Here is a 23,578-nt window from a genome sequence, read left to right as displayed (position 1 = left end):
CCTCTGGCAAAACGTAATTGAAAACTGTAGAAAAAGCTATATTATGCAGATGCAGGTTCTCCAAGAAGAGCCCAGTCTCGGCTGAAGAAGTATTCGCCTCCTACACCCCCTATAACCATCCCCATAGAGCTCCTAGCATTTCTCAAGAAAGGCAGCTCCATGCATTGCTTCCAGAGAGGCCACGGTTACAAGTCCACCCTCATTTTAAGAGTGTCTGAGTACCTCCTAGCGTTGCTGCTTGTAGAATCTGGCCATTCACTACCTAAGAAGTAAGTAGAAGAGAATTTGCTGTCCTGTCCCTTTTTTTTTGTTTCCACACACCAACGTCTTCACTTTTTCCCCCCGAAGCTTAATGTCTCCAGAGCTCTGGTACTCTCCAGGCTGCACTACTGGAACAGCCTCTTCCTCAATCTACCTTCTTTTCTCCACCCCCTCCAGCTAATTCAGAATAGGGCTGCAAGACTTCTCCTTGGCCTCAAGCCCAGGAACCAGCTTTCCATCCCTAAAATCTCTCCACTGGCTGCTGCTTGCTGCAAGGATCACATTTAAATGCCTCTGCATCATCCATAAGGCTGTCTGGGGCCAGGGACCACACTATCTGCAACTTGCTTCCACCAAATACTCTCCTTCGAGATCCCTCTGATTCAACGGCTCCATCTCTTTGCTTGTCAAGCGCTTCACTAACCAGAGAGCGGTTGGCCATTCTCTTTCCTCGGCTGGCTCTCTCCTCTGGAACAGCCTCCCCCTTTCTCTCCGTCTTGAGCCAGATCTCCTCAAGTTCTGCAAGCACCTCAAGACTTGCCTCTTCTACTCCTCCTTCCCTCTCTCCCTCCCATGCTAATCCCCCAAAGTCACTGTGATTGGTGGCCTGGGCCCTTATGTGTCCTTCGGGGTCCTGGCCTTCTGTTCCAATCGTCCGCAGCATCAGCCTTCCCCCTGCACTTGCCTTCGGGCACCAACTGGCATGGACTGTCTTACTGGCCTGCACTTATTGTTTTGGCTGATGACAACTCTTCCACCAAGTGGTCACTGACTGGCACTTAACTGTTGCCTGTGCAACTGGCTCTCTTGCAATTCCCCCTCTGTGGAACCTTTAGCACCCCCGCCCCTGTCCCTTCTCTCTCTGAACTTGCACGCTCTGAATGTTCACAAGGCCTAGTAGGACCGCTATTGTATTTTGCTCATCACTGTGGTCATATTGTCATGATCTCTGCTTCCAAAAGATCAGGACTTGCCCAACTCCCTTGGAAGCAGACCCATAACCCCGGTTCCAATTGCCAGCCAGTCCCAATTGGGACCTTTTGGACCCTGTCCTGGCGCCAGTGGCACCAGGCTCATAAAGATGCCCAGTCCCAGCGCTGGAAGCGCCGGGCTCATAATGCTTGGGTGGACTTACCTGCAGCAGACCATGCTGCTTATTTACCTGCCAGTTGAGCCCCTGATCCTCTTCTGTTTGGGACTACTTTTCCTGTTGGGTGGGGCAGGAGCCACTCCCTAGGTTCAGAACACTGGAACTCTTCTGGAAAGCAGGAACTCTTTTCTTATCTAGGCGAGGCTGTGGAAGGAGACACCTAAGCACTACAGGAGGCTATTTAAACCACACCCGATGGATGAATCTTGCTTTGCGTTATTCTGCATTCTCTGCAGCAGAACGCTCATCGTGTCTTCAGCTTCTGATCCTGGGCCTAAGAGAACAAAGGCTTATCATCCTGGAATCCAGTCTTCAGCAGCACCTGTAAAGACAAAGAAAGAACAGGTTAGCACTACGGTCTTCAGTGGCAGCGCATCTCTTACCTGGTCCATCGGCTGTCACCAACGCCTCGCACTGCATTCCGGCATCTGAAAGGCAAAAGCTTACCAGCTCTTCGCACGCTCCGGAGGTCTTCGGCGCTGCATCCCGCATCTGAAAGACAATAGAAGGTGCGTTTAAAGACATTGGGCAACTTTATTACTCACGTGCCATTTCGCCTTCCCACGCCGAATCCAGTGAGTATTTCAGCACCCTTCAGCTTCTCTAAAGCTCCGAACTTGTACCTGCAAGATAAAAGGGACAATTAGTGCGCATCGTGAAGCAGGCTACAAGCGCTTACTTACGTGCTTCCAGGCGCTTCTATTCCTCATGCGGGTTCGATCCTCAATTCTCTTCAGCCCGCCATCCGCCATCGCCGGAACCCTGCAAAACAAGAGACATCATTACAAAAGACTTTTAAGACATTTGAAGTGCCCAGAACTTACCGTTCGTGCAATTAACGACGGACAGCAGTCCTCTGAGGTCAAGAGGCCTGCACCCTCATCCAGTGAAGAAACTGGTTACGGCACCCTGCCCCGAGGCAGATGGAGAGCTCGGCGTTCACTTACCTAAGGTGAGGGCGTTAACCATTGGGGTTCTACGGGAGAAGAGAAAGGGAAGAGGAGAGAGGCACCCAATAACCCCAGTTCATTAATCCCATATTTTCTATCTGCAGACATCTTACTCTTCGAGTCAGACATACAGTGCACAGAGGTCCAGCCCAAAGAGCCAACCGTGTGTTACACATCACCTTTGAAGATACGGCATTCACCCAGTCAAGACCGGCGCCTCTGCGGGAATCAGGTGAGCGTTACAGAACACAAAGCCTACCGCAAAACTCCCACCCAGGCGCTATGGAAACCTCGGATACCGACCAGCTAGCCCAGTTACTTGGGGAACTAAGAGCAGAAGTGCATGCAGCCCGTCAGGAAACGAATGCTCTAAGAAGGGAACTGATTATTTCCAAGGAGCGAACTGACGATCTCGCTAGACAATTGCTACAGTCACAAGCCGGACAAACCCCGTTACCCGCATCAGGGGTAAATCTTCCTTCAACATCCTCTACGAACCCAGTGCAGATCAACCTACCTGGGAATGTACCTCTGGCTCCGCCCGAATGATTTTCTGGTGACCCACAGAGGTTTGCAGTATTTATTAATCAGTGCCGGTTGCACTTCTTATGCCGGCCAGCAGCCTTTCCAACTGATCAAGCTAAGGTAGCTTTCGTGCTTTCGTACCTTAGTGGCAATGCGGCAGACTGGTCGATCCCTCTAGTTAATCAAGATGATCCTGTTCTCCATGATTTTCAAGCTTTTCAGCTCATTATGGAAAAACTGTTTGCAAGACATTCACAGGGGCAGGCCTTGGACAATGAGCTCCTTTCATTGCGACAGGGTAATCAAGATCTTTTGGCTTATATTGCATCGTTCAACAGACTGATAGTGGAAACTCGATGGCCTGAGGACAAAAGGATTACGCTGTTTTATAGAGGTTTATGTGGAGAGCTCAAAGATGTGTTAGCCCAAGTAGTGAATCCCCCGCAAGACTGTTCGGACTATATTGACTTAGTCGTTCAAATTGACCACAGACTGCAGAACAGGAAGGCCGATGGTTCCAGGTTTGATGCTCGAGTATTTTCCAAATCACCAACTCCTACCAAAGGAGTAGACTCTGGGGAACCCATGCAAATAGGGGGCCTGAAAGGACCACTAACACAAAAAGAGCGGGAAAGGAGAAAACAGCTGCAATTATGCCTCTATTGCGGAAACTCGGGGCACTTTCTTCGAGACTGTCCTGTGAAACCAGCCAAGAAGGCAGTAGGAGCTGCAGTTACCAGGGTCACAAACTCTGAGCAGGGAAACGACCTCGCCCGACAAGAATAGAGGTCCTCTTGCCGAGCGTTAGAACCAGTTCCGTGACCTCGCATTTCGTGATACCTATGGTCCTCATTAGCCCTGAACATCCGGATCGATTACATGCGATTGAAGCTTACGTCGACAGCGGTGCCATCGGCAATTATGTGGATCATGAAATGGTTTTGAGGATGAATCTGACTCTTTGTCCAAAGGCTGTAAAGGACGTCATTACTACGGTGGATGGTACGGAGATAGCCTCCGGACCAGTAACGCATACCACCCAAGAAGTGACGCTAATAAGTCAAGATGGACACCATGAGAAGATTGTGTTCGATGTGATCAAGGCCCCTCAGTTCCAGATTATTCTAGGAATTCCTTGGTTAGAAAAGCACAATCCTCAGATCGATTGGCGAGCAAGAACAGTTCAGTTTCCAGAATGTGTCTCTACTTGTCACCCTCGACCTGGTGTTGCACTGGCAGCAATTTCCTCGGAGGCTCCCCAGTTACCTCCTAAATACCTAGAATTCCAAGATGTTTTCCGGAAGGATCAGGCTAACTCTCTACCTCCTCATAGGTCTTATGACTGCCAGATAGACCTGATACCTGGATCTACTCCTCCTTGTAGAAGAATTTATGCCCTCACCGAGCCTGAGAACATTCACCTCCGACAATACCTGGATCAATACCTAGCGAATGGGTTTATTCGTCCTTCCAAGTCCCCTGCTTCCTCAGCTTTTTTCTTCATTCCAAAAAAAGAAGGGGACCTTAGAACTTGTATAGATTATCGCGCCCTGAACCAGATCACCGTTAAGAATAGATATCCGTTACCTTTGATCCCTGAACTCCTGGACCAAGTCAGAAAAGCATGCATATATACAAAGCTGGATCTTAGAGGAGCCTACCACTTGGTACGAGTAAAAGAGGGCGATGAATGGAAGACGGCTTTCCGCACCAAGTATGGGCTATTTGAATATCAGGTCATGCCCTTCGGACTTTGCAATGCCCCAGCCGCCTTTCATTATTTTATGAACGATGTCCTCAGAGAGCTCATAGATGTGTGTGTTGTTGTTTACATTGACGACATCCTCGTTTATTCTTCATCGGAAACTGAACATCGGAAACACGTGAAAATGGTCCTCGAGAGATTGCGTCAACACAAACTTTTCGCTAAGTTGGAAAAATGTGTTTTCAACGTGACTGAAGTTGAATTCTTGGGATTCATATTATCACCCAGCGGAGTGCGTAAGGTCGATGCAATTCTCAAATGGCCATCGCCATCCTCCGTAAAAGGTGTTCAAAGCATGTTAGGCTTCGCTAACTTTTACCGCAGGTTTATCCCTGAATTCTCTCGAATAGTCCAGCCCATCACCGCCTTGTTAAAAAAAAAAAAACGTTTTGAATGGTCTACCGAGGAGGAACAAGCTTTCCAGAATTTGAAGACTAGATTTATCTCTGCACCGATCTTAAAACATCCTCGCCCAGAACTCCCCTACATCGTTGAAACTGACGCTTCGAGCCTTGCCATGGGGGCAGTTCTATCACAAAAGGACCCAGTAACCAATCAGTTGCATCCCGTGGCATTTTGGTCCCGCAAATTCTCGCCTCCTGAAATCAATTACACTATTATTGATAAGGAACTTCTAGCTATCAAGTCCGCCTTTAAGGCTTGGCGGCATTATCTTCTGGGGGCCCGACACACCGTTACTGTGATTACAGATCACCGAAACCTGCAATATTTGAAAACCGCAAAAACTCAATTCTCTAGGAAACTCCGTTGGGCACTATTCTTTGCCGAGTTTGACTTCATAATTAACTATCGACATGGTACAAAAAACGGTAAAGCTGATGCCCTTTCTCGGATGGGAGTGGAAGAATATTTGATCAATCCTAAACCTGTACCTATCATTCCCGAACAAAGAATTCTGGGTGTAATCGCCACACAATCCATAGAGGAATTTAAGGATAAAGCCAGGCTACTGGTAACTCCAGCAGACATACAGAATTGGCATCTGCAGGGAAAGGACTTTACGGTGAAGGACAACCTATTATATTTCCAGGAACGGTTATACCTGCCCAGCACAGATTTACAGAAAAAGATAATCTCTTGTTATCACAATTCTTTAATGGAAGGACATCCCGGTATTGCCAAAACCTCGGAAAAGATCAAGCGCTACTTCTGGTGGCCGTCTTGGAAAAAAGACATCAGAGACTTTATAATGTCCTGTAGAGTATGCGCCCAAAACAAGAGTCAAAAGGAAAAACCAGCCGGCCTCTTACGCCCTATTGACATCCCACCTCGCCCTTGGCATACGCTTTCTATGGACTTCATCACCGATCTACCTCCATGCTCCGGATACAATACGATCCTAGTAATCGTGGACCTATTCTCCAAGATGGCGCATTTCATTCCACTCAAAGGCTTACCAACAGCAGCAACTCTGGCCCGAGAATTTCTCGAAAACATCGTCCGACTGCATGGTTTTCCTTCAGTTCTAATTTCGGATCGAGGGAGTCAATTTATTTCTCATTTTTGGCGAAGTTGCTGTCGGTCGGCTCAAATTGATGTGAGACTTTCGACCAGCCACCACCCTCAAACCGACGGACAAACCGAGAGGACCAATCAAACTCTGGAACAGTATTTGCGCTGCATGCTACAACAAACTGAAAAAACTTGGAAAGATATCCTTTGGATAGCCGAATATGCCTACAATAATTCTGTCCACTCGGGAACTGGGAAGACCCCGTTTTTTCTTTTATACGGTAGTCACCCTCAAACCTCGGAGTTGGATCCACTCCAAGATCTTGGAACTCCAGCAGTAGACCACCTGCATTCTACAATCACCCAAGCCTTTAAGGAAGCCGTTTCCCACCTTCAAAGGGCTAAAGAACAATACAAGAAAGGAGCAGACCAACATCGGAAGGAAGCCCCCCAGTATCAAGTAGGAGATCGAGTCTGGTTATCCACCAAATATCTACCTCTAAAAGGACCACGCACATTCAACCCAAGATACCTTGGTCCGTATTCCATCACTACCATAGTAAATCCAGTAGCGGTCAAGTTGGACTTGCCCCCTCACATGAAGATACATCCGGTCTTCCACGTCTCTCTATTAAAACCCGTGCAACCTCAAACCCGACTAACTAAATCTCCAAAACCTATTCTAGTTGACGGAGAACTCGAGTTTGAAGTCAAAAGCATCCTGGATTCCAAGATCTCCAAATCTAAACTATTTTACCTGATTGACTGGAAAGGCTACGGTCCCCAAGAAAGATCCTGGGAACCTGCAGAATATGTCCACGCTCCTCGTCTAATCAAAAGATTTCATTGAACATTTCCTAACAAGCCAAAACCCCCGGAGAAGCCCGGTTTGGGAGGGGCCTTGAGGGGGGGGTGCTGTCATGATCTCTGCTTCCAAAAGATCAGGACTTGCCCAACTCCCTTGGAAGCAGACCCATAACCCCGGTTCCGATTGCCAGCCAGTCCCAATTGGGACCTTTTGGACCCTGTCCTGGCGCCAGTGGCACCAGGCTCATAAAGATGCCCAGTCCCAGCGCTGGAAGCGCCGGGCTCATAATGCTTGGGTGGACTTACCTGCAGCAGACCATGCTGCTTACTTACCTGCCAGTTGAGCCCCTGATCCTCTTCTGTTTGGAACTACTTTTCCTGTTGGGTGGGGCAGGAGCCACTCCCTAGGTTCAGAACACTGGAACTCTTCTGGAAAGCAGGAACTCTTTTCTTATCTAGGCGAAGCTGTGGAAGGAGACACCTAAGCACTACAGGAGGCTATTTAAACCACACCCGATGGATGAATCTTGCTTTGCGTTATTCTGCATTCTCTGCAGCAGAACGCTCATCTTGTCTTCAGCTTCTGATCCTGGGCCTAAGAGAACAAAGGCTTATCATCCTGGAATCCAGTCTTCAGCAGCACCTGTAAAGACAAAGAAAGAACAGGTTAGCACTACGGTCTTCAGTGGCAGCGCATCTCTTACCTGGTCCATCGGCTGTCACCAACGCCTCGCGCTGCATTCCGGCATCTGAAAGACAAAGGCTTACCTACTCTTCGCATGCTCCGGAGATCTTCGCACTGCATTCCGGCATCTGAAAGACAAAAGCTTACCAGCTCTTTGCACGCTCCGGAGGTCTTCGGCGCTGCATCCCGCATCTGAAAGACAATAGAAGGTGCGTTTAAAGACATTGGGCAACTTTATTACTCACGTGCCATTTCGCCTTCCCACTCCGAATCCAGTGAGCATTCCAGCACCCTTCAGCTTCTCTAAAGCTCCGAACTTGTACCTGCAAGATAAAAGGGACAATTAGTGCGCATCGTGAAGCAGGCTACAAGCGCTTACTTACGTGCTTCCAGGCGCTTCTATTCCTCACGCGGGTTCGATCCTCAATTCTCTTCAGCCCGCCATCCGCCATCGCCGGAACCCTGCAAAACAAGAGACATAATTACAAAAGACTTTTAAGACATTTGAAGTGCCCAGAACTTACCGTTCGTGCAATTAACGACGGACAGCAGTCCTCTGAGGTCAAGAGGCCTGCACCCTCATCCAGTGAAGAAACTGGTTACGGCACCCTGCCCCGAGGCAGATGGAGAGCTCGGCGTTCACTTACCTAAGGTGAGGGCGTTAACCATTGGGGTTCTACGGGAGAAGAGAAAGGGAAGAGGAGAGAGGCACCCAATAACCCCAGTTCATTAATCCCATATTTTCTATCTGCAGACATCTTACTCTTCGAGTCAGACATACAGTGCACAGAGGTCCAGCCCAAAGAGCCAACCGTGTGTTACACATCACCTTTGAAGATACGGCATTCACCCAGTCAAGACCGGCGCCTCTGCGGGAATCAGGTGAGCGTTACACATATTCCATTGTCTTGCTCTTAACTTGTTCCCTTCACTTTGCCCTGTTGGCGCTTTGAAACACAATTTCTTGACTTGATGTATAAGCACCTTGCAAGCAAATGCCCAATAAAATAGATTAAATCGTAACACCCAGGTATTGTGGAAGGACTCCAATCCTGCCTATCCCGAACCAAAGATATGCTCTCATAATATTGGATGTTGGACTCAATCACACCTGCAAAATTTGCCTGAGAGCAAGCAATCCCTGGATAAACAACCCATTGTCTCCCACGTAGACGTCCGCACCAAGAATCCATGGTTGAATATTGAACTTAACAAAAACTGCTTTACAAATCAAAATAAACCTGCACGCTTCTCTTTTATAGTGAACTTGTGTGAAGGCACAACCAGCTGCATGTATTAGCTTTCTACTAGTACACAAATGCAACTGTTCAGTAACATGCCCATAGTTCACCAGGGCTTTGCACTTCAACTACAACAACATATTAAAATTGAGCTTTCCACGTAAACGGGATCTGTATAATTTTGGCAATCATTCAGTGTTTCAGTGATTTGCAGAAATGGGGACATTCGAGGGGATTGGGTCCTCCGACATATTCCATATCTATGACAGTAATCACCACAGCTGTGTTGCTTTGGAAAATCTTCGGCGTCTGCGTCCTGCGTCAATGACGTCGATACGCCGCCCTCGAGGACCTCCTCTGACGGCCAACGTCACTGGATGTTATAAGTAGGACGCATGACGCCTGTAACCTCAGTTCCGTTTTTTCCACGAACGTGTTCGCTTCGGAGATGTCGGTGAGCCTCGACGAGTTCCCGTTCTTTCTCGGTTCTTCGAACCTGTTCATATTGTGAAGTCTTTCTTCGTGAAGATGTCTACCTCGTCTTCCACACCGCGTCCGGGCTTTAAGAAGTGCAGGGACTGTGGGTCCAAGATGTCGGTAACAGGCTCACCCGACGCCTGCCTCTGGTGCCTCGGGGAGGCCCATGACACAGATGACTGTGTCGACTGCCAGTCGCTCACGTCCAAAGCCTTGCGGGAGCGCAAGAAGAAGTTATTGGTAGTTAAGGTGTCCGAGCCACGGAAGTCGAGGTCTGCGGGGCTTTCGACGGACGATTCGAGGGGCGACTCTCCATGTCGTCGTCGGAAGTCCAGTGGGACTTGGTCCCGCCACTCCTCTGCCTCTTCGAGGCACTCCCGAAGTGCCGTCATCGGTCGCCTTCCCCGTCCTCATCTGAGGACTCCGCCCGTCGGCGGGTCGCTTACCCCACCAAGCATGCGATGGAATGGGCTTCCTTCTGGAAGAAAATGTTGGCGATTCTCGAATTGCAGGGCACTGGTCCGTCCGCGCCTCGGAGTGGGGTCAGTCGTGATCGGTCGAGAGACACCGCTCGCACGCCTTCGGGCTCGGGTAGTCGGCACGATTCGCGGGAGAGGTTCCGCTCGGACAAGGGGAATCGTTCTCGTCATGGCCGTTCCAGGTCCCGGTACTCGACACGCTAGAGACCGTGTGCACCTGTGGTGTCTTCGAGGAAGACGTCGATGCCGATGGCGCCGAGGTCGTCGACGGACTCTTTCGAGGCCCCGCCTCCGAAGAAGTCGTCGACGCCATCGGCGCCCAGGCTGTCGAGGGACACGCTCGGGGCTCCGTCCTCGAGGACTGTGTCGACGCCATCGATGCTGTCGGCGCCGCGTTCGGCGTCAACGCTGATTCACTCGATGCCTTTCGAGGCTGTTTCGACAGGAGTTCCCCGGGGCTCGGTGGAACCACCTAGAAAGGCTCTGGCAAAGGTCAAGCATGGCTTTGTTTCACATTCTGTGCCTTCTCACCGCCAGCTTGAGTTTATTTCAGAGGTGGATGAGGGCTCTGATGATGGCATGGTTCCGGATACGGTGCCGGACGAGATTCTCTCGGGCCATAGCCAAATTGAGGACCTGCGGCAGTCCCTGCACGATGCCAGTGGGCTGGACACCTCTCCGGAGGTGGAGTTTTGTAGGTCTGAGCCTGGCACTCATGCCGACTCCTCGTACTGGCGCCCTATGTCCAGGGTCAGCGAGTACTTGGGATGGTCTGCTCCCCCAGGGGATTTTCTTCAGGATGACCTTACGGATATCCTCGACCAAGGTCCACCAACTGACCCGGTGCTGACGTTCCATATGGCTCTACAGAGGAGGGCGGTGGCGGCTTGGACTGCTCTGGAGAGTCTCCCGGCAGTGGGCAAGTCTTTGCCGTGAAAATACCGCCCGGCCAGTAGCGACCCCAGCTACTTGACCAAGCACCCCACTCCGGAGAGTTTGGTGGTGCAGGCGGCTACGGCCCCGGCAAAGCATCCCTCCTGATGGGGACGACAAGCGTTTTGACGGCTGGGCGAAGAAAGTGTTTTCTTCAGGGGGTATGGCGCTTCAGGCGGCCAACTCCGTTTGTGCCTTGTCACGTTTCACGCACACTCTGTGGAACTGTTTCCTTAGCGGCTGAACATATTCCCGAAGGGGACGAATGGGATGGTTTCCTTGCCATGGTTCAGGATGGCAAAGATGCCATGTGTGAGGCCGTTCAGTCGGGTTTGGATGTGGCAGATTGCGTCAGCCGGTCCATGGCGGCGAGCACCATGATACGCAGGTTTGCGTGGTTGCGGAAGTCAGGGTTTGCTCCTGATGTGCAGGCCCAGCTCCTCAACATGCCCTTTGACGGGGAACTTCGAAGGGATTGTGTCCTCCGACGTATTCCTTATCTTGATAGATCATCTCCAGCTTGCTGGCCTCTGAACATTTTTTTCAGTAGAGGGCGATGCGCGTCGACGTCCCTCGAACCGATGTCCCTCAACAGCCTCCGTATCGACGCCAATGTCATCATGCGTATAAATAGACTCGCGCAGCGTCTGTTGCTCAGTTCCGTTTTTCCGCGCTTCGTGGGCCTCGGAATCGCGTTGCTCAGTTTGTTAGTCAGAATATTCTTCATTATTTTTCGAGAATACCAACTCTTACTCGATGGCTTCCTCATCCGAACCGACGACTCCACGGTCTGGCTTCAAAAAATGCCGAGACTGTGGAAAGAAAATGTCGTTGACAGATCCTCACAGGATCTGTTTGTGGTGCCTGGGATCGGAGCACCAATGTTCGGAGTGCGAGGACTTCATGTCCATGACGGCGAAAGCCTTGAAGGAGCGTAAGGGGAAGCTTGAGAGCGGTAAGAGTTAAAACTCCTTCGAAAGTTTCCTCGGTAGAGTTGAGACATTCATCTCCTCGCCGACACAGGAAACATTCTCGTTCTAGGTCTCGAAGCAGTTCCCACCATTCTTCGAGATCCAAGCTTTCAAGTAAGAGACGTCGAAGATCCCCTTCCTCGTCTTCTTCTTCTGTTTCCCCGGAAAGAGTCACCTGCCCCACAAAACATAGCTCTCAAGCTGAGTGGGAGGAATTCCGTAAAAGGATGCTTAGCGTCTTCGAGAAAGCTGCCTCGACCCCCTCGAAGACAGCTGAGGGTGATACCCTGGGTGAAAGACCCAAAAAATCAAAAACGCCACGAGTCGTTGCACCCGGCGAAAGAAACTACTCGAGAGCGTCATGAACCCTCGAGCAAAGGCACTGTGCCATCGACGCCATCGTCGAAAGTCCCTTTGACGCATAAATCTGCGTCATCGACGCCATTAACGAAGGGCTCATCGACGCATAGGTCGATCTAATCGACGCCGTCTTCGACGCCGACGTTGACGCCGAAAAAGAACAAACCCACGGCCGTCACTACCTCACAGCCAGTGGTCATACCCAGGGCCTCTAACGTGACTTTGAGAATGTCATTGACAACCTCGAGTAGGATTCCGATCCTCTCGAGTTCTTTGAGGCCTCCTCCAATCTTCTCGGTGCCTTTTTTCGATGTTTTCGAAGCCTTTAACGTCCGCGTTGATGACGTCTATGTTTTCTCAACCAATTATGACAAATTTAGCCCCTTCTGCTCTGGAAATGGGATTGAAGCCATTTCCAGGGTCTGACCATTTCAGATCTTTGTCTTCCATTTATGAGGAAGGGGAGGATTCGGATCAAGGAAGACCCTTTGGGTTGCAGAGATCCTTACATGAGGCAAGTGGGTTAGATACTTCCCCAGAAATAGAATTTGCCAAACCAAACCCAGGGGAACATGCCGAGACCCCTTACAGAATTTTAATGGCAAGAATTATAGAATTCATGGGTTGGTCTACACCTTCACCTGCATTCCAACAGGATGACCTTACAGTTAAAGGCCCACAGGAGGATCCTGTGGTTCCATTTCACGCTGCATTACAAAGAAAAATATTGGCTAACTGGGAAACCCCTGAGGTTATCCTGGCGGTTAACAAGAAGTTATCAGCCAAATATAGAGTATCTGCTATGGACCCTGAATATTTGTCTAAACATCCAACTCCAGAGAGTCTAGTTGTTCAAGCAGCAACTGCATCAGGCAGTAGATCGGCATACCCTACTGTTCCACAGGACAGGGATGACAAAAGATACGACTCTATGGCTAAGAAAGTGTTTTCTGCATGTTGCAAGGCGTCGAAATCTATTAACGCTACTTGTACGCTCGCAAGGTTCAGCCATACACTTTGGGAGTGTGCTTCATCAGCGGCTGACTGCCTCCCAGAGGGAGAAGAAAGGGAAGAGTTTCTAAACATCATTAAGGATGGTAAAGACGCAATGTGCGAATCCCTTCAAACTGGCATTGATTCTGCTGACAGCATCAGTAGGGCCATGGCGGCAAGTACTACAACCCGCAGATTTGCGTGGTTGCGAAAGTCTGGGTTTGCTTCAGATGTACAAGCCAGACTTTTTTAAATATGCCCTTTGACGGCTCTTCTTTGTTTGGTAAGAAGGCGGATGACAGCCTAGAAAAGTTACAGACATCCAAAGCAGCAGCAAAATCCCTGGGAGCTGCAATCTGTGAAACGCCAGATCGCCCGTTAGGAACTTCTTGGAGAGATAAGTCTGAGGACTCTCCTCACAAGACACCAGTAGGGGGCAGGCTAACTCAACATCTGACGGAATGGCAGGCTATTACGTCAGATGGTTGGGCATTGGAGACAGTTGCCCAAGGTTACTGCCTTCCTTTTCTACGCATTCTTCAGAGTCATCCACCGGGGAACAGCTCTCGGAAAGTTCCAGATCCGCTCCTCTTGCAGGAAATTGTAGACCTGCTGGAGAAAGGTGCCATAGAACCGGTACCTGTAGCGGAGAGGAACAAGGGCTGGTACTCCCCCCCCCCTACTTCCTAATACCGAAGAAGGACGGAGGACTGAGACCTATCTTGGACTTACGAGAATTGAACAAGTTCCTCAGGAAGGACAAGTTCAAGATGGTAACTCTCTCTCAGATCCTTCAGGCCCTCCAGTTCCAGGATTGGCTGGTATCTCTGGACCTTCAGGATGCTTATTTCCATGTGCCAATTCATCTCAAACACAGGAAATACCCGAGGTTCGCAATTGGCGGCTCTCATTATCAATTTCGAGTTCTGCCATTTGGGCTGACCTCCGCCCCAAGGGTCTTCACCAAGCGATCTCCGGAACAAGCTCAGATCCAGCTAGATTATGTCTGCCACTTCTTTCACAAACTGGGCTTCTCCCTCAATTTAAAGAAGTCACAGATGATACCATCACAGAGACTCCAGTTCATTGGAGCAGTCCTGGACCCTTCCCTGGGAAAACACTCGCCACCAGAGGTGAAGCCTCAAGGTATTCTGCAGATGGTCACCAAGTTTCAAAATGCCCAACGTCTCCCAGCATTCGACTTTTTGAGGTTGATAGGCCTCATGGCATCCTGCATCTTCCTTGTGCCAGAGGCTCGCCTGAGAATGAGATCTCTTCAGTGGGCACAAAGAACTCAGTGGTCACAATGCTCAGGGAGAATGACAGATCTCCTTCAGGTTCCGGACAAGGTGGCTCGAGACCTTCAGTGGTGGGCATGTCAGGAGAACATATTGAAAGGAGAACTGTTTTGGCAACCATGGCCGGAGATAACAGTAGTCACAGATGCCTCACTCACGGGGTGGGGAGCACATGCCAATGACTTGACCATCAGCAGTCGTTGGTCTCCATTGGAGTCCAGACTACATATCAACCTGTTAGAGCTGAGAGCAATCAGACTAGCGCTGAAGGCTTTCCTGCCATCTGTACCGGGGGAAAATGTCCTGATAATGACGGACAACACAGTGGCCATGCACTACCTCAACAAAAGAGGAGGCGTAGGATCACTGCCTCTGTGCAGATAGGCGATGCAGCTCTGGTTCTGGGCAATCCAAGAAGGAATCTCTCTATCCGCAGTTCACTTAGCCGGAGAGAAAAACTTGACGGCGGACGCTCTGAGCAGGCAGAGTACAGTCTCCCACGAGTGGGAACTAGCTCAGTAAGTCCTTCAACAGATCTTCACCCTTTGGGGAACCCCTCAAGTGGATCTGTTCGCCACCAGCATCAACAGGAAGTGCGATCAGTTTTGTTTAAGGGAATTTCCCCCGAGAGGAGCTCTAGGGGACGCGTTTGTAGTGGACTGGGAGTTTCCACTTCTGTACGCGTTTCCTCCAGTGCCTGTCATTCCTCAAATGATCAGGAGGTTGAGAAGGTTCCGGAAAGCCATGATCCTAATTGCCCCGGACTGGGCCAGGAGAACGTGGTACCCGGACCTTCTGGACATGTCCATCTGCCCTCCAATTCGTCTTCCACTCAAGGAGAATCTTCTCTCGCAGAAGGGAGGTCAGGTTCTCCATCCAGACATCGGAACACTCAACCTTCACGCTTGGTATCTGAAAGGTTGGGATACAAGGATTGGGACCTCCCAGATGACGTCATGGAGGTGTTGCTTTCGGCAAGAAGGCCAGCCACAAAGACTTTATAACGCTGCCGTTGGAACAGATTTTGCAGCTGGTATAGAGAAAAGAATATCGACCCCTTTTCATGTGGTACACGAACAGTGTTATCTTTTCTACTCTATTTGGCAAATTCGGGCCTTCAGGTTGGCACTATCAAGGGCTATCTATCTTCAAGCGCACTGCAGAGGAACCATCGTATTTCAGGTTAACCTTAGTAATACAATTTCTGAAGGGATTAATCAATGTCTCTCCTCCAAGACCATTCCAAGTTCCTTTATGGGACTTAAATTTAGTCTTAAATTTCCTGATGGGTACTCCTTTTGAACCACTCCACTCTACTCTTATTCGCTAAGGTTTCTCACCCTTAAAACTGTCTTATTAGTGGCATTGACATCTGCTAGGAGGGTGAGCGAATTACAAGCTCTATCTTGTAAACCCCCTCATACAATCTTTCATAAAGACAAAGTTGTCCTACAAGTGAAGCCTAATTTCCTCCCAAAGGTGGTTTCCGAATTCCACATCACTCAGAAGATTACCTTACCTTCATTCTATCCCCCTCCCCATCCAGGTAAAGAGGAAGAAAGGCTATCTAGGCTGGACCCAAGGCGGGCTTTGAGCTTTTACATCAGCAGACTTGCTAGGATTAGGCAAGCAGACCCACTGTTCGTAGGTTACTCAGGGCACAAATTGGGATTACCGATAACAAAACAGACCATTTCCAGATGGATTATTTTGGCCATTCTGGAATGTTACAAACTGGCAGGGAAAGAGCCTCCTCAAAATCTTAGGCTCATTCAACCAGGGGTATCGCAGCCTCTTCGGCCCTCCAAAAAGGGGGACCGATTCGAGACATATGTGCGGCTGCCACGTGGTCATCTGCACATACCTTCACAAGATTTTACAACCTGCCAAGAGACGAGATTTGGCAAAGCTGTGTTGCACTCTGTTCATTCTTGAAGTGAAACATGGCAATTTTACTCCCACCTCCAGTTACACACCACTGCAATGGGAGTCTATCAAGATAAGGAATACGTCGGAGGACACAATCCCTTCGAAGAACAAGTTACTTCTTACCTGGTAACGTTCTTTCGATGGGATGTTCCTCCGACGTATTCCTTATCGCCCTTTCCATCCATCCCCTCAGTAAAACTTCCCCTGTGGTTACAGCTTACACTCCTTCAGGGTCAATAACCAATTCATGTAAAACAACTGTTAACGTCAAAACGGAACTGAGGAACGGACGCTGTGCGAGTCTATTTATACGCACGATGACGTCGGCGCCGATACGGAGGCTGTCGAGGGACATCGATACGCAGCGCCCTCTACTGAAATTTTTTTCCAAGGCCAGCAAGCTGGAGATGACTATCAAGATAAGGAATACGTCGGAGGAACATCCCATCGAAAGAACGTTACCAGGTAAGAAGTAACTTGTTCATCTATTTGGCAGCAAGGCTGACAAGAGCCTTGAGAGGTTGCAGACCTCCAAAGCTGCAGCAAAGTAGTTGGGCGCTGCAGTTCGCCAACCTCCACCTTTTCGTCCTAGGGGACAGCAATGGAGGGGAGGTTCCTTTTGTTATTACTCATCCTTTGGTAAAGCGAGAGGAGCTGCCAGTCAAAGGGGCCACTGTAGGAGTGCCAGAGGTGGAAAACAAGGTACTCGAGGTGCCAAGGCCGCTCAGGCTGTTGCCTCTTTGCCCTCAGGCAACGCCGCAGCCGCTTCAGCTCAGTCATGAGGCCATGTCCCATGGTTCGCCGGTTGGGGGAAGGCTGGCACAGCATCTTGCAGAGTGGCGCGCCATTACTTCTTATGTGTGGGTTCTGGAGATCATAACCCACGGCTAATGTCTTCCTTTCCGGCAGAGGCCTCCAGACAATCCACCGGGGAATCTTTCTTTGAAGAGTCCGGATCCGCTCCTTGCGCAGGAAATTCAATCTCTGCTGGATAAAGGCGCCATAGAACTGGTGCCTGTAGCGGAGAGGAACAAGGGATGGTATTCCCCTTATTTTTTGATTTCCAAGAAAGACGGGGGTTTGAGACCCATCATGGACTTGCACGGTTTGAACAAACTCCTCAGGAAGCACAAGTTAAAGATGGTTAGTCTCTCTCAAGTCCTCCAGGCCCTTCAACTTCAGGACTGGTTGGTGTCTCTCGACCTCAAGGATGCTTATTTTCATGTGCCGATAAATCCAAAGCACAAGAATTACCTGAGGTTCGCGGTTGGCGACTCGCACTTTCAGTTTTGTGTCCTGACGTTCGGATTGACCTCCGCCCTGAGGTTCTTCACCAAGCTCATGGTAGTGGTGGCAGCGCACCTCAGGAAAGGGGGGATTCACGTCTAACCCTACCTGGACGATTGGTTGATCAGGGCGCGCTCTCCCGAGCAAGTCCTGGATCATCTGTCGGTCACCTGCCACTCCCTCCACAAGCTGGGCTTCTCCCTCAACTTAGAAAGTCCCATTTGACACCAACTCAGAGGCTCCAGTACATCGGAGCTGTGCTCGACACGTCCCTGCGGCAGTGTTTCCTCCCCAGGTGAGGGCTCATCACATTCAGCAGATGGTGCACAAGTTTCAGCTTGCCCAGAGTCTCCCAGCGTTCGAGTTCTTGAGATTGCTCGGCCTCATGGCATCCTGCATTCTTCTGGTGCCAGAGGCCAGGTTGCGGATGAGATCTTTGCAATGGGCACTCAAGCTCCCTTGGTCTCAGTCCTCCGGGAGGTTGTCGGACCCTGTTCAGGTGCCGTCCTCGGTCGCCCAGGACCTTCTGTGGTGGGCCGTCGAAGACAATCTGATGCAGGGGGCTCCATTTTGGCTGCCCTCGCCGGAGGTGACGATCATGACGGACGCATCCCTCACAGGATAGGGAGCTCATGCCAACGAGTTGACAGCAGTCGTTGGTCTCTGTCGGAGTCCAGACTCCATATCATTCTGTTGGAGCGGAGGGCAGTCAGGCTAGCCCTGAAGGCTTTTCTGCCGACTGTGCGAGGGAAGAATGTCCTGATCCTGACGGACAACACGGTGGCCATGCACTACCTCAACAAAAAGGGGGGGCAGGGTCACTTCCTCTGTGCAGGGAGGGGATGCAGCTCTGGTTCTGGGTAATCCAGCAGGAAGTTTCGATCTCGGCAGTTCATCTGGCTGGAGACGAAAACGAGACGGCGGACGCTCTGAGCAGGCAGAGCGCGATCTCTCATGAGTGGGAGTTGGCTCAGGAGGTTCTCCTGGAGATCTTCGCCCTTTGGGGGACCCCTCCAGTGGATCTCTTCGCCTCCAGTGTCAACCGGAAGTGCGAGAGGTTCTGCTCGTGAGAATTTCCTCCAAAAGGAGCCTTAGGAGACGCGTTTGTGGTGGAGTTGTCATTCCCACTGCTGTACGCGTTTCCTCCAGTCCCCGTCATCCCGCAAGTACTGCAGAGGTTACGGAGGTTCGGTTCCCGGATGATCCTCATTGCTCCGGCGTCAGCCCGGAGGACGTGGTACCCGGACCTTCTCGACCTGTCCATCTGCCCTCCACATCGTCTTCCCTACCGAGACGATCTGCTCTCACGGGAGGGGGGGGGGGGTCAGGTTCTCCATCCAGAGGTCAGATCCCTCAACCTTCACGCTTGGTTTCTGAAAGGTTGAGGTATAAGGATTGGGACCTCCCTGAAGACGTGATGGAGGTGTTGCTCTCGGCCAGACAGCCCACAACAAAGTCCCTGTACCGTTGGCGTAAGTTCTGCGACTGGTGCAGGGTTAAGAATGTGGATCCTTTTGCATGTGACATTCCAATGGTTCTGTCTTTTTTGCTTTCTTTGGCCCACAGGGGCTTGCAAGTGGGTACCATTAAAGATTACCTGGCGGCGCTGTCCATATTTAAGCGCTTGTCTGAAGAGTGTTCCTATTTTAAAATTCCTTTAATTTCTTAGTTTCTGAAAGGGCTCACTAATGTGTTCCCTCAGTCACCTTTCCAGGTGCCCGGTTGGGATTTGAACCTTGTTCTCAAGTTTCTGATGGGTGCTCCGTTTGAGCCTTTGCATTCATGCCCTTTGAGACTGTTAACTCTTAAAACTGTATTTTTGGTTGCGGTCACTTCTGCTCGCAGAGTGAGTGAGTTACAGGCACTTTCAGTTAAGCCACCCTTCACTGTGTTCATAAGGACAGGGTTGTCCTTAGAGTTCGTCCTTCCTTTCTTCCGAAGGTGGTGTCGGAATTTCATTTAGGCCAGAAGGTTGTTCTTCCAGCGTTTTATCCTCCTCCACATCCTGGTAAGGAAGAGGAGAGGCTCCATAGGCTTCATCCTAGGAGAGCGTTAAGCTTTTATATTTCACACATGTCCGGGGTCAGAGTGGACTCTTCATTGGTTACGCTGGAAAGCGTTTGGGACAAGCTGTGACGAAGCAGACTTTGTCTCGCTGGATTATTCTGGCTATCTCTGAGTGTTACCGCTTGGCGGGTAAGGACCCACCGGTCGGCTTGCGGGCCCATTCTACCAGGGGTATGGCTGCCTTTACTGCCCTACAGAGGGGTGTTCCTATTCGTAACATCTGTGATGCAGCCACCTGGGCTTCGGTACATACTTTTGTACGTCACTACTCCCTCAATTCCATCCGTAGGCAGGATCTGGCCTTTGGCAAGGCAGTCCTTTACTCCGCAATTTGATTGGGCATTCTAAATTTCTGTTTTCTAAATTCTTTTCCCACCTCCTTGCATTGGTACTGCTTTGGGAGTCTGTCATAGATATGGAATACGTCGGAGGACCCAATCCCCTTGAAGAACAAGTTACTCTCTTACCTGGTAACATTCTTTCGATGGGATGGTCCGATGACGTATTCCATATCGCTCCCTCCCCCGCCTTCCCCGCTACAGAATTTCTTATGCGATTGCAGCTTACGTTTCCGCAAGGATTTGTGTGTCAGACTGGCAGAAGACTGGTGTCACACGTTCTGGGAAAAAACTACAACTGAGGCTACGGGCGTCGTGCGTCCTACTTATAACATCCAGTGACGTCGGCTGTCGGAGGAGGTCCTCGAGGGCGGCATATCGACGTCATGGACGCAGACACCGAAGATTTTCCGAGGCAGCACAGCTGTGGTGATTACATGTCATAGATATGGAATACGTCATCGGACCATCCCATCGAAAGAACGTTACCAGGTAAGAGAGTAACTTGTTCTTCTCAGAGCGACGACTGACAATCTTAAAATGCCAAAAACAATCCCCTGCTTGGGAAGATTGTTTTTCATTCTTGTAGTGGGACGTTCTGTTTCGGACAGATGTTGTTCCTCATCCTCCTGTCCCCACCCTGCTCTTCCCTCAACCTTCTCTCAAGGCCCAGCTCTATTAATTTAAAGCAGTGATAACTGAATGTGTTTTTCTCATTTTAAAGATATATCAATGGTCTAAGCCTTCTGTCTTTTGGTAGAAGATTCCACACTTGACACCAGCTGTGTACTCTCACAAATAAATGTACACAGATTGATTTATTCTGTTGCAGTTTGACAGTTGCATGTGCCAGAATGTGCTGGCTCAAAAACTAGAGATAGCATTGTTTTAAAGTAGTAGTCTGACCACAGCCAGCATGTTTACAAATCGATCAATCATATTTTGAGGTAGAGGTTTTAACCAGAAGTACACATCGGAGTTTAGAAAAACAACCCACTTATTGTCCATGTGCACTTTTAAAATCCTTTGTTTGACAACACCTCTTCATGCAGTGTCCAAACATGTGCTTTCAAACTGCAGTATGTATTTGAGCCCCATCCTATTATATTTGCAAGCAAGAAAAAGAGTGCAAATATGCTGGTTTGCTAATTACTTTGAAAAAGTAGTGTGTTTGGTTGGAAGAGACTTCTCGTTTTTTTAAATCCAGGAATTTAATTTTTTGTTGACATGGACATTCCTATAGCCTCATCCTCCTCTGTCCCGTCTGACTTTTGGCCATTCCAGGCATTTGACCACAGGAGATAATTGAGCTTGTTCGAGGACGCTTACGATGCATAATCTTTTTTTTCTTATAGGTACGTCAAATTGGTCTGGGGACTATTTCCTTAGAACTGCCGGCTCAGCACTGGTAGTGAACCAGAACAGTTCGGCTACTGGTCAGCTAACGGTTCAACAGCAGCTGAAAGAGGTCTTCGAGCGTGACTGGCATTCCAATTATACACGGACACTCAACAGCCCAAATACTGGCGAAGATAAATGCAAGATTCGGTAGTGGGAATGCGACCGATCCCACCCAGTCCACACGACAGTGCTAACCTTCCCCGCGACAACTGATATGACCGTCACATCTGCCGAAAAAATTTCCAGCAAGTTTGAAACTTGGACTCATTCCATTGGATTGTAGCAAAACAAAAACTGACTTCACTGCATGTGAAACTTCATACAAGGATTTCTATTACCTAACACTCAAAAGCAATTCTTGTGTGGTCTAGAATCTCTATGCTTACGTTCTCAGGATTGTCCACTGTTTTCTTTCCATAATGTAATATTTTTGTTTGTTGAACAATTCCTCTTTGGCAGATGTTCTTGACAATGAATTCTAAAAATGTTGCTACACCCTCCTCCTCACCCCCACACCCATAGGGTGTCTAGGGGTAGTGACTTTCCTTGATTTGTCGTACACATAAAGTTGCGTTTTTTAACAAATACAGGTTTATTATGAACTTTTACAAAGATGAGTCACTTAATACAATGCAACAAAAGAACAAGATTGCTTATTTTTAATCTTCCCACAAGAAAAAGTCTCCAGGCTCAACGTCAGTCTCTGGGTTTTGTTATCCTCAAGCTAGGTACGGTCCCAGGATTTATCTTTAATTCTCAGCGCTCACATTCCAGGGTGGTTGAGTATCCTAGTGTCCTCGCACTTCTTTCCTGGTTCAGTTGCTTCAGGTCCTGTGTCTTGTCATGGGATACCCCTCCACTTGGGTCTATAGCCTCGCCTGCCCATGCGCATTAGGCCGGGGCAATCTTTAGAAGTTAGTTCTGGGTAGCACGAAGCTGAACCCCAGAGCCTCAACCAGGAGGCTGTCCAACTATGCTGCTCTATAAGCTTCTACTTGTAGGCCTAATTCTAGTCCCCAGCACTCCAGCCTGATCTGCCTCCTCAGTCATTCACAATGGTCTCAAACCTAAAGGTACCGCTTTTACTACTCCTTTCCTGGCTTCTCTGTTGAAGTACTTATGTTCCTTTTGTACCGCCTGAATTCTTCCATATGCATGTGCCTCCACCCATCTTTAACTTTCCTCTTTCGGGCTTGTACCAGGCCTGCTTCTCCTCCCTGGTCGGGTATCCTACTTTGGGGTTGGTAGGGATTGCTTTTTTGCAGCTCCTCTCACAAAATAATTCCTGACTTCAGCTGCTTGCCTCTCTTCCCCTCTTTCCCCTCCCACCTCTCTCTTTTTCTTTCTCTCTTTCTCTGTCTCTCGTTTTTTCTCTCACTCCACTACCATACACATACACGGACAACGCCCTTTCTCAGGCACAAAAAAGCAGGTGCCTTCTGCTGTCCAACTCCTATAATTGCAGATCTGTAGCTCTGACTGGGGCTACAGTGTTGCAAATGGGACAAAGCCATGTGCTGGTTTGTTCACCTCCCCCATAATTTCCTCCAGAATGCTGGGATAGCTATATACTTAGTCGCAAGATAAGGGTAGATCATGCCAAACATTAGGCAAACAACAAATGTGTATGCACAGTCACAGACCCATCCATACACAGTTCCTAATCCCCCAACCCCACATCCACAAACCTTGTGCAAATCCTCAGTCCAGTCAAACACCTATTTCTTAAGATATCAACACCGGAGTTGCACATTGTTTTGGGCTCTGTCATTTTCTGCTGGTTTCATCGCACATCCTTTTTTTGCTGCTTATTTTTGCCTCAATTATAAGCATGAACTATGTAAGGGGACTCCTGCGCAATTTTCTGACACATATGTTCTTAATTTGTGCCTGCTGTACCATGGCTCCGGGCATTACTGACCTGGCTTTGCCTTTTGAGACTCCCTTTTTCCTGCAAGAACTTAATTGTGAGGACGGTGGAGAGTAAACCTCTTTTGCGAACTCATGAAACCTGATAACTTGTTGCATCCAGAGAAGCCACCATTAACAGCTTCAAACAGAAGCTCTTCCGAGGTTCATTTTGGTATTTATTCTGGAGTTCTCTTTGAGATCCCTTTGAGAATTGTCTCTTGTGGAATGCGTGCTGAGCTGATTTCTGTGGTTTCTGTTGGGCAGGTTTCAGAAACGT

The 23,578-nt window shown here is 49.3% G+C and overlaps 1 protein-coding gene across 1 annotated transcript in view; it reads left to right on the top strand.

Annotated features, from left to right (window-relative positions):
- PLD3 (phospholipase D family member 3) overlaps positions 1-22,002 on the top strand; it is a 533,798-nt gene extending 511,796 nt beyond the window's left edge. The window contains exon 12 of the mRNA XM_069644484.1: positions 21,345-22,002. Within this exon, the coding sequence (XP_069500585.1) occupies positions 21,345-21,541 (197 nt within the window). The 3' untranslated portion in view covers positions 21,542-22,002. The remainder of the gene's footprint in view (positions 1-21,344) is intronic.
- Positions 22,003-23,578: the final 1,576 nt, after the last annotated feature.

The sequence above is a fragment of the Ambystoma mexicanum genome, chromosome 2p, assembly GCF_040938575.1.
Source record: "Ambystoma mexicanum isolate Mex_15411 chromosome 2p, UKY_AmexF1_1, whole genome shotgun sequence".
Classification (NCBI taxonomy): Eukaryota; Metazoa; Chordata; class Amphibia; order Caudata; family Ambystomatidae; genus Ambystoma; species Ambystoma mexicanum.
Note: the sequence above shows the minus strand (reverse complement) of the source record. Positions and strands in the feature narration are given on the sequence as shown.